Source organism: Emydura macquarii, unplaced genomic scaffold (genome assembly GCF_026122565.2).
Source record: "Emydura macquarii macquarii isolate MOO-44397 ecotype Brisbane River unplaced genomic scaffold, CSIRO-AGI_Emac_v2 contig_383, whole genome shotgun sequence".
NCBI lineage: Eukaryota > Metazoa > Chordata > Testudines > Chelidae > Emydura > Emydura macquarii.
Window position 1 is genome coordinate 6,302,128 of NW_027130520.1, and position 12,082 is coordinate 6,314,209.

Here is a 12,082-nt window from a genome sequence, read left to right on the forward strand (position 1 = left end):
CTCTTAAACCACATTAGAGATCTATGAGTAAATCTTGGATAATTTTTAAATGATATAATCTCTCATGGGATCTTTTTTGAACTGGAATAAGAAAAAATTAAAAAAAAAAACAATCAGAGAGGTTCAGTGCATTTCAGTGCCTCTTCCCTTATATTACTATCTGTATGAATCCTCTTGCCTTCCAAATCATTCACCTCATGATCTGAATGTTTTATGGATTTGCATTAGTAAATCTTTAAAAGGGGTGGAGACAGTTTGGTGGGAAAGGGGAAAGAAACAGCTACATGTTTCTGAGGAATAGAAGTATAAAAGGTAATGACCGTAAAAGGTAAAAACTATGGGTTTACAAATGACCCTATTTGGTCTGTGCAGCAGAACAAGCAGAAAGAAAAAACCTGTCCACAGCCAGTCCCTATTAACCAGACCTTCTGAAGAAAAGGAAAAAGAAAAGGCAGCATTTTCAGTAAATTATAAGCTACTTTTGTGCTTTGCTCATGTCTACAACATTTTTTATATTTACATAAGTGGTTCCTCAAACCACAAAATTTGGTCTCTACTGTTTAACTATTCACATCAAGCAATTCAGGAAAATGAAATAGTATGTCTAAAGCAAGAACGCCTAATGCAGGGATGATCACCCCTTCCTATGGTAAAACCAGTTGAAAAAAATCATAGTTTATTGGTGAGTACTAATATTCAGAGGTCTCTCCCCCATCTTTACCCCAAAACTGTGCCCATAATAACAGAGACCATCTCTAAAAATCAGGCACAATATCTAAAGCCAAATCTGATACTGTTTCTCCCCACCCATCCCCATCTTCTTACCTGTGCCTCTCTAAATACATATGGCCCTAGTTCTCTCCTGTGCTCTATGATCTTCTGAGCTTGCTCTGGTGGGATGTCAATTTGCAGAGCTGGTGGGATGGTGGAATTAATAAAGCAGTTGATGATTGCTGTGATCTTATTCTGGATAGTGGCATCATCACAGTGAGAATGGCACAAGTCCTGACCAGTGAAAAATGCAGCATGCAGTGAATGTATATAATTACTCACCAGTAACTAGCCGCTTAGTTCTTTACAAAAGTTAAGCAATCTGAAGCAGCTATATACAAAAAATTATAACCCACCACACACAAACCCTTAATTGAGATGCAACAGAACTTTTGCATTGACTTTCTTAATAGTAAATGGCACCCAAAAAAAAAAGGCTAGTGACATAGTAGGCAGCATTTGTAGTCATGGAGCAAAGGTGATAGTCCCTGTATGTGCTTCTGGTGAGGCTATACATTTGTTATTCTAGGTTCCATGTGAGCAGGTTATTGACAAAAGTAAGGTAGTTCCTAACAAATGAACGAGTAGGAAGGACTGATTTCCAAAACAGATGAGCTAACTAGGGAGAGCATGGTGAGTCATAACGAAAGGGGACAAGGAGACTCCCTATAAACATCAAGAAGAGTTAAGAATTATTTGGGATGGTATAAAGAGCTATAACCAGGAGTAATGGCATGAAATTAAGAAAGGGAACAATTAAGGCTATCAGCAAAACATTCCTGACACTCAGTCCTACTAGATTGTGTTATAGTTTCTCAAAGCCTTATGGTTTGGGACTATTAAAAGTAGTGGACACAGTGCTAAAAACACATACAAAAGGAATTCAGTTACAAGGGTCTCATTTCTATGATGCTCTATTTCTGATAAAACCTGTGACTGAAAGCAAGTGTTGTATAGTCATGCTCTGATGAAGTGCAGTGGCGATATTAACCTGAGAGAAAATGTTGTGACGAACTGCCTTCAAATCCTTTGAGATGCACTTTCCTTCTATGCACAAATACCTAACTTTCCATAGTACTATGAGTTTATCACAGCCCCTTAAATTTCTCTATTAAGATGTAGTGAGCACTCTAGAGAGCAGATCTGTGGGAGCAGATCTGAGTTCAAGAATTTGGGTTAACTTTTGATAGAAGAATTCATCTTGCAACTTGATCTTTAATCAGAAAATAAATTAAACCCCAGGATTTTTAATGAGCTATTTTCTAATTGAGAGAACTGTTTTATTTTTATTATTAACACTTATTAATTGTGTGAAGGGAAAAAATAATAACAATTACAATGAGAAAAGATAAACACATGTTTGAAAGGACAATACAAAACCATTTTCAGCATATCATAAAATAATATTATGCCTTTTCCTACTAATTTAAGATGTAAAAACATTCAAATAAATCAGAGGAAAGAGAAACAAGCCATTGGATATAAAAGGAAAGATGAGAGGCAGAACATAAGGTAGAAGAAAGAAAAAAATCCCAGAGTCTAATATTTTTTCATATTTCTTTTAAAAGTCATTTCCTCTTATTTATTATCTTTCAGTTACCCAAAAATGTGCTACCAGTCTGCCAGGTGGTGGTAAGGAGCACTGTACACATCAACTCCTACAGGGAGTTCTGTCTGAAAACCAATGGCACGATATGACTCAGACACTGCAGGCAGGCAGTATGCAAAGTTCTGCACACAGCTTTTGGCAATGGTCCTGTGGTACATCCTGACCTGCAATGCGCCTGCTAGTTTAGTTCTTGGCATGTACGAAGAGCAGCAGCTGCCAACCCTGCCAAATTGTGTGCATGTATAATTATGGTCAGATTGTACTTTTCTTTGTTAGATAGGAAAACAAATCAAATTAACATAAATGGAGGGTAAAACAATAATGGCTTTCTTCATAGAATAGGTCTACAAAGAAAACACTTTAAATTGGAGCCCACTTTTCTCCATAATGTAGCTCCATAGAACCACAAACCAACACAAACCTCAGATATTTGTGTGTGGGCTTTGGCCTGCCAGCTCCCCTCAGTTCTGGGGTAACAAGTGAATCACTGTCTCATAGTTTTAGCTACAATCCCAGTTCTGCTGTGCCTTCTGAACCAGCTGGCCTTGGGGAAGCACTTAGGGTCCAGCAATTTCAAAGCCTGGTGAGCCAGCTCTGCTTTTCTGTGCTGGTAATATTCAGGTGCTAACTTGTATTTATGATGGCTAGGTAGGTGGCCAGCAGTGGTTCCTGGTATCATTAGTATCTCATTTATTTAAAGCTATTAATGACTTTTTTTTAAAAACCTTGAACCATGGAAATTACGCTCATAGCTTGCCAGAGTAATCACGTATTCTTACACTATTATCCTCATCCTCCTTCCTGCCATGCCTTCCATCTGTTTGTTACAACTACTTGGCACCGTCTTTAATGTGTGTGCATACCGTGCCTGGCACAACTGGGCCCCAATCCTGACCAAGATCTCCAGCTGTAATTGCAATATGGTACAAATGATAAATAATAATAAATGATTGACCATATTAACTGATCACGGCAGCCTTCTCACTCTCTGCAACCTGTGTGCAAGGGCCTGGTATAGTCATTGTCCTTGTGCTCTCCTGAACATGGGCATGACTTACTTCCTGCTAGTACTCGGGTGTAGCTCCATTAAAGTCAATATAGCTATGCTGATCTACCTCTGTGGAGGTTTTGGCCCAGAGGATACATGACAAGCTGGAGAACCAGAGGATGATGTCAACTCAGATTGCATCTTTCCTGAACACTTACCCTTTGTAAAATTGTATAGATATTGAATATAAAATAGTATTCCCCTTACTTACAATGGGGAATAATACTGGAACTGTAAAGTTTCTATGACCTGAGTAAATATTTTAAGTGTGCCCTCTGTATTTTGTATAGCACAGTGCGCATCAATGCTCAATATATAAATAATAATAAAATTTCAGACATGAGCTAATTGACAATATCCCTGCAATGATCACTATGATTATATAGTGTATATAAGCATAAAGGAATATGGGTATGAAATCCTTAATTAATTTAAAATATTTTCCATGTGGAATGGAGGATCTGCATGGAGGAAAGAACAATAAATAAAGCAATCAAATAGGTGGCATTGATGTTGACAGTAAATTGCATAAAGGCACAATAGTTAAAAGTCTCCTGAAATACGTTAATGGATATATAGTTTTAAATCTTCATGATACTCCCCTGTTGCCATTATAGCACCATACCTTATATTTCTGTACTTCTTGCCAGAAAAGCACTCCGTTCTCCAGTAAGTCTCCTTTCAAAGACACAAAGCGCTGAAACTGTATTGCTGTTACTGGATTCAAGAGCGCTTTACGGAAAGTGATTATTTCTTTAGATGAAGAAACCCACTTATTGTCCACGTGCTGGCAAAAGAAAAAAAATGCACTGAATAAACTCTGTTTCGAAAGCAATAACAAAAGCATTAATTGGGGTAAGCTTTCTGACACTTATCTTTGCACTGTCCCTAACTTTCAGTAGTGTATGACAGGGAGAATTTGGCAATTTTCTTTTCTTTCTTTCTTTCTTTCCTTTCTTTCTTTGTGTGTGTGGTTGGTTGGGGCAACATTTTTTGGAAAGGATGGATGAGAGAGGAAACGGAAACAACCATTCCAATTAATTATGGCAACAGGCTATGTTTTAGGGAACAGTCTGAGTTTTATACAAACAAACAACAGCAACAAAGAGAAAGAAACAGACAAACCACATTGCTAAAAACTTTTAAATACTTTTGACATGGACCTCACTAACAAAAACAGTGTTGAAATGTGTTGCCATGATCACCAACAGAAGCTGGAGAGTTTGCTGTTTCTGGAATGAATTCTGCTAATGGTAAAATGTGATTTAAAGTCATCAAGACATTTTGGAAATCTTCCTGCTTCAAAATAGACAGTGAAACAGAATGCATGAAAGGGTGAGCTAAAAGAAAAGCCAGAGGGGGTAGAGAGAGAAAGACAATGTATGCAGAAGAAATTCATTTGACATGAAGTATAGAATGGAAAGCAACCCTTTACTGAGCCCAGAGTTCTCATGCTTTGCAATTCATTGAACAATAAGCCAAACCATTCCTCATTGTTATCAGATGGATGACTGAAAACTACCTTATAACATCAGTATGCAATCCATGAGGACCTAGAGGGAGGGAGTAATGTCCAGTGGCTAGCAAGCAAGGCGCAGAGGAATATTTTCTGTTGCAGATAGCCTTAGAAATGTAATATGAGAGCTAGAGCTGAAAGTCTGTCAGTGGTTTCTCTTAAGAATAAAGTAAAATCACAGGTTAGATCTAGTCCCCTGCTATAGTCACCCAGCCTAACTTTTGGGCTCTGTGGTAATCATGACAAATCCCTCAATGTTTGGGAAAGCCACAGACAGAATCATGGCTGGGAATGCTGCCTAGGCTGCTGGTGGTGATGCTAGTGCAATTGCAAACTCCCTTCTGGCTGTCAGCCGTTTGGGTTGAACTGGTTCCCCTGCTGAACAGCCAGTGTGGCTTCTGGCCACCAAGAGGGCAGTTGAAGAGAATCAGAGTCAGCACAGTTTAGTGGGCTAAGGACAGGACTGAGAGCAAGGGATTCTCGCTTGCTAATCCTGTATCTGATAGAGATAGAGTGACCAGACAGCAAGTGTGAAAAATTGGGATGGGGTTGGGGAATAATAGGCACCCATATAAGAAAAAGCCCTGATTATCGGGACTGTCCCTATAAAATCAGGATATCTGGTCACCCTAGATACAGATTCTGACTGGCCTTAGCCTTTCTACCTAAGTTTCCCCATCTGTAGAATATTGATGTTACTATTATGGGCTGTGCTTGATTCTCTAGTTCAATAACTGTATAAAAACCCCAGACCAAACAGGGGTAAATAACCCCAACGCATCAGGATGACTAGCCGCCTCAACTCTTTTGATGCCCCTGATCATGAGGTTTTGTTAATTCACCTGCAGTCATAGCAAGGGTGGTCAGGACTGCTTCCATTCAGAGTGATGTGATTGATCACTGTGACCAGGAATTGATTAAGTGTTGAGAGATTGGAGTGAAAAAATCATCAAATGCATCCTGCTTATCTGATGAGATGTGACAAGAGTGCAGCTCTAAGTGACATGCTGCAAATAACTTTTTCCCTAAACACAGATACCAGGTAAAAAACTAGTTAACAGACCCCCCTTGCAATTTGGATTTCTCTCTATCTAGTGGTTTGCAGAGGTAACTGGTGACCCAGTCTCTAGTTTGAATTCAGCAGACAATAAAATTTAGACCGAATAAATGTATACAACTTGTAGGTTGGCAACCACAGAGCTCACTGCTCTTCAAGGGGGAAAAAACTGGCAAATGTCTCCTGAAATGTCATATTACTGAAGTTTAAGATGTTTAAAATTGATATTATCTTAGTGCTGTAAAGTTAAAATACAATTCTAAATGAAACAGATACTGTGTGATATGATTAAACTTGCCCATTCTGCTGCATACTTCACATTCTCTTTTGTGTCTGCATGTAATCTACTCTCAATAATAAATAAACTACCAGATGCTGGAATGAACAGCTTGTCCTAATAAGTCCACTGCATGGGAAATACAGATGAATGTGCATTAAAGATCCAGTACCAATTCTGAGTCTGAGAGGGGCTCAGACTGCTGCACAGAGATTGGGGAAAGACTTGAATTACACCAAAGAGACCCCTCTGGCCAATACAAGAAAGGTACTGATGGGAGTCCCATCCATTTGGGGGCCAAATTAACTACTAATGTCAGCAAGTACAACTCCATTGAAGTCAATATAATTACACCCACTCATGTCAGCAGTGAACTTGGGCCCCGATACGTAAAGCAGGGAAACAATGAAGAAATCTCCAGGCCCTAACAGAGAGGCAGATGAATACCAGGGAAAAGAGACATAACTCGCTTTACTTGCCTTCCAGGCCTCAATCTTCTTCTCATTTCTCTGGATTAGGAGATCTTCAGCTATGTCCCTTATCTGTGGCTGAACACAAGATCATCAGTACGTTCATATGCCAAGTACTAAACTCTTCTTGTTTAATGTGCAGACTATAATGGGTTTGGATATAATAAATGCTCCTACTTTTTAAGTCATCTGCTTTAGAAAAAGTAGATTTGATCAGGCAGCCCCATTGCAGCCAAAACACTCACATCAAGGGAAGATTGTCTGAATAAGAGTTGCATAGTCAAACCCAGCATGTTTGGGCACCCTGAATTATTAAGGTGGATGGAGAATGTCAACTGGTTTCACTTCCACTAAATAAGACTCTGATTTAGTCAGAGGCTCTAAAGGACCTTTTCATCCTCCCACTCTGCAGTAAGAAAGGGAACATAGTAAGGATATAAATGGAGGTAGGAAAAGACTAAAAGCTCCTGTGATTGTTACAAATCATAGTCTTGCAAAAAAAAATCGCAATTTGGCTTACCTAAAAATCTACAAAATTCAAATTTGTGAAAAGTGTTCAGTGCTCTAAATCAACAAATAGAGTGCCACAGAACTCTCGTTGTTTTAACAAATAGAGAGATGGATGATCCAATCTGCCTATGGTTTTGTCATCCCATTGAACCTCCTTGATGTTAAAAAAGAATTAAAACTAAGTTACATGTCTAATTTGAATTAATTCAGTGGCTGGTTGGAAATGGCAGGTTTTTCTTCAATCGATACAATACAAACTCTCCGTTCAGTGTGTGTGTGTGTACATGCTAAAAACAGGATTTTTTGCTATTCTCACCAGCAGTGTAATTTCCCCCCCATTCCTGCCAGAGATCCCATCCTAGCTTCACTGCCATAAAAGTCAGTGAGGTGGAAGCTATGCCCTTCTACTCGATGTGCCAGCAGGAGCAAATCTCTCCCTAATCTCAACACTCGTGTGACATTTAACTGATCATTCTTTAACGTAACCAGTCAGAAGCCAGGCCTGTTGCCAGCCAGTCTTCCCACTCAGCAGTTCTGCAGGAGGCCTGGAGTAACTCCGGAAGGCTCTACAGCTTCAGGTGGGAGGACATGGGTAGTGTGAGAAACAGGAGTAGCAGAGTGTGAGAAGCCAGCTCATTTGTTTCTGCTCTTGTCTCCCTGAGCATCTCTGCAACTCCTTTCTGTGGAGCTGAATTTCTTGTGTGTGTGAATATGTGGCCGGGGTATAGAGGGTGAACTCTGCTTCAAAGATCAAACTTCAAAGATCCTCTGATAGGCTGATTGGCTGGCTGTGGAGGCAGCATTAATTGCCTTCTTCATCTTCAGTGGCTAGCAAGGCCATCAGCAGGATTGGGCTGTTAGAGAAAAAACTCATTCACAGGCATCAGCTTCTCACTGCAAACTGCATGCACAAGTCATTTCCCTTCAATTTAAATTGAATAGGAGCGATGATTGTCATTTTTCTGCACCATCTTACCCTAACGATAAGCTATGTCCCAGCATGAAAACAGTAATAGGATGGGCTGTATTTGAAACATTACCTTTGTTTTTCTATGTGCTCCAGATTGTTCTCTTGCCAGGAACAAGGGAAGCCACTTTTTTTCTAACCTCATCTGGATGTATTTTTGAATTTCTAGCAGAACTGCTGAGGAAAGTTGATCGTGAAGAATGTGTCCCCAGCCTCCACCTAACTGCATTAGCTAAACAATCCAAATACAATAACAGGTTAGAGAAGCTCTTCTGTGTATGGGCAAAAGACATCTATCCCTTGTGACAGATGCAATGCTGTGGAAACATGGAATATTCAAAGACTATTGTGTTAACTTCATAAATATTACATGTATCTTTAAGGGCTGGCTATTGACTGCATTCCTGGCTAAATGGGTCAGATAAGAAATGGTTCCTGCAAGAACTAAAGTCAATGGGAGTAATTAATGCAAATTCCCAATAATGAAACAATGCAGGTACAAGTCTTTTTCAAGTTTCTACCCGTAAGGAATAGCCTAGACTGGCCTGACCTGGTTCAAAGGCATTGGTGCACAAAGGACTTTAAACTGTATAAAATACCTGTCCTGAGTTCAGGAGGGTCTCACACACATTACCCAAAAACTGACAGGCAGGAGGCTGTGTCCAACAGAATCAGGCCCTATGAGAGTTCATTAGATCAATCAGAGTCTGCACGTGGGAGATGGGAGACCACCTGGTAAGGTAGGCATACGTATAAGCTGTTTATCATTTTTACAATGTGTTTTCTCTGGAATTCTTTTGTTCTGAATAAATAGTACTTTGCTTTCTGAGAGCTGGCTGGTCCTTGAATAACACTGTCATTGCCCCAGAGAAAGCATAAACTGCAGGTGCTGACCTGAAGTCAGATCTGCTGAGGCAGTCAGAGTGAATTGCAGGAGCAAAGCACTTAAACCAAAGCTTGCGTAGCCAAGGATCACATGTAATTTTCACAAAATGGAGCAGATTGCAGTTGGCCCTACTTATAACACAGAGATCTACAGAGTCTAATGAGACTATAAATTGAGCATATAATGCTCCATCCTGATCCAAGCAAATGTTACAAGCATCAGGATAGAACACCGCACCACATGCTTTAGACATGCTGTTACCTACAGGTGGCTTAACCTCCATATTAAAGATGAGAGCCGGAACAAACCACTTTGGCTTAAAGCTACTTTTTGAATGCCTCTTTCTGACCAATATTGTGCATCACTTGGCTGAAGCCTAGGATCTAGACCAAATTAGGTGTAAATTAATTAGGCACTGGGAAATTTTTGAGGAAGAGAGAGCCTATATAAGGGGGATGGAGTACATCTTATCCAAAATTGAACCAGACTCTGGAATGGAAATTTACAAGGTTTTAGGAGGATTGTTTAAAAGCAGAGCTGAGAAAAAGCTAATGCACTCAGGTTAGGCACAGGTATCTGCTAGGGATATCAAAAATACAAAAGTAACTTGCGATTAAAACGTCTGTTAGAATAATACATTTTCTATGCATCAAATGACAGCTAACTAAAGTGGACTTCACAAGGGTGTTATCAATTGTCAAGGTTCTGCTGAAATATACATGTATTTGCATAATTGTTATTGTGATGATTTGGGAAATCTGATTAATTCTATTTGATGCTGCAGTTTCTCTATGTGTATCTGGGTCAGACTGCAAAGTGAATGTGTGACTTATTTGCTTTATTTGCCGTCTTTTGCCTCAGTTTTGAGCTAACACCCACAGGAGGTGAAGGAGACATTTGTGCACCTGGCACAGGGCTGAAAATAGAGGGTTGTTAAATTCTGGAGATCATCCATTTAAATGAAGTACCTTTGGACAAAGACAGCTACTGCAAACCAGTTTTTCCATGTCTGAGCTCCTGAACGGGGAGAAAGTAAATAATCAACAGTTGGTGAAGACTTTGATCACCTGACAAAGAGGACTGACTCAATGATTCAGGGGAGAAGCCCACGTGCAGGAGAAGAATCCTGAACACACAAGAGGACTCTGACATAAGCCCAAAGAATATTCAAGAGTGGTGAGTAAACTGAGGCAAGGAAATGTGTAAAGGCATTTTATTGTTTTGTCTAGATCTCTATAATTCTTTAGCTATCTACAGTAAAGAGTGATTGCTTTTGGAACCTTGCAAAGTCTGTATGTCTTTCTGCCCTGAAGACATGAACTGTAAGTTTGAGTGCCCACAAAGTGGAACTCTGGGTAAGGATGTTTGTAAGCAACTGCGATGTCTATGATGAGTAGTTAGGGCAGCTGGAATGTGAAGTCCCATTTATGCAAAGGGGTAACATACAGCTGTGATCACAAAATGTGCCAGAGAGGCAAAGAGAGATGGTGGTGGAGCCTATTCAGATTCAGGAAGCTTAAAGCATGCATGCCCAGTACGTAGAACTCAAACACAGCAGCCTGGAGAGTGTCCAGCAGGGGGAACTCTACTGGGACTGTGACAGCTATGTATAAACCTTGTTTTATATACTGATACCTGGTCTTGCTGTTCTTTTGTAGCTGGACTATTGGGTCCAAAGAAGTATTTTTTATTTAGGTACTTGTTTTTAATATCTTTTGATTTTTCCTCTCTTTTTTCTTTTTCCTTGTGGAGCATCCTTCTGAATTGTTCAATGTCTGTCCAGCACATGAGATCCATGCTACAAAGAAATCAATGGGAACATTCTTCATTATTCCATGTTGATGTCATTTTCATCAGAATTCTAACAAGTTATTATTTTAAGCACAATTAACAGAAGTGGAATCAAGTGTCCAGATCCTGCATGCTAAATCAGGGGACTTTTTGCCTCAGTTGTTCCCTGCTAGATGAGAAATAAGCTAATATGAAAATGACAATGCCACTTGTTCACCATTCAGATGTAGAAGGCGAATGCCTTTAAAAAAGTCTTAGTCTACAGTAGGCCAGACCAAACCATATCTTTGATGAATTTGCCTCTTGTGCTGTTTTTGATTATTAAGCTATTAATAAATTCCTATTTCCTCAAAAAATTTATTATTCATATTAACCAATGAATAATTTTTACATAAAATTCTTGGCCTGTAGATTGCTCATAATCAATTCAATATGAGTATTTGATATTAAACATTCCATCTCTTTGATGGGTTAAATCTTGATTGGACACACAGGTTACATGATACCAGTTTTGTTCCTTAACTGGAGAAGAGAAATACTCAGAATACTCACACTTCCAAGTTCGCTTTCTATTATTATTCCCTATTTAAAGTTGGTGTTTCTGTGAACATTCCTGACAGTAAACTTGTTTGCTAGAATATTTGCAGAAAGTGAAACATGAAGAAGCAGACCCAGCCAAACCACTTCAATATTTTGTCCTAATAAATATTTGCTGACTTTTATTTCATTTTTTGAGGTATTAGCTCATGGGTAAAACTTACAAAAGCATCATATTGACTTAGAAATTGAGTCCCATTTTCAAAAGTCTCTTGGGTACTTTGAAGCTTAAATCCTACTAGGACTTAGGCTCCTTAGTAGAGCTGGTTGGAAAAATTCTAACAAAAGAACATTCCATTGGAATTTTTTCAATTTGTCCAAATTGGAATGTTTCACGGAGACAGTTCAATTTTAAAAAAGTTCAGCTGAAACCCTGCCTTGTTTCCTTGCAGCTTACCCACTCAAACTCCTTGGCATCCCATCATGCAGACTGCCTCAGAGTTGGGGACCACAGAGCTTCCAGGTTTTGTGATTATGGGGCAGCCCACCAGGCAGACTTCCTCCGAGTCAGGGACCCCAACACTTCCAAATCAGAACAAAACCATAGTTTGAAATTTTAATATCCTCCATGAAACGGAATGCC

General features: G+C 39.4%; 1 protein-coding gene across 1 annotated transcript in view; it reads right to left on the minus strand.

Annotated features, from left to right (window-relative positions):
• RGS22 (regulator of G protein signaling 22) overlaps positions 1 to 12,082 on the minus strand; it is a 75,117-nt gene that overhangs the window by 7,940 nt on the left and 55,095 nt on the right. Inside the window, exons 19-23 of the mRNA XM_067535928.1 lie at positions 10,747 to 10,909; positions 8,299 to 8,457; positions 6,749 to 6,826; positions 4,054 to 4,215; positions 826 to 1,005 (exon numbers count right to left, since the gene is read on the minus strand). Coding sequence (XP_067392029.1) covers positions 826 to 1,005; positions 4,054 to 4,215; positions 6,749 to 6,826; positions 8,299 to 8,457; positions 10,747 to 10,909 — 742 coding nt within the window. The remainder of the gene's footprint in view (positions 1 to 825; positions 1,006 to 4,053; positions 4,216 to 6,748; positions 6,827 to 8,298; positions 8,458 to 10,746; positions 10,910 to 12,082) is intronic.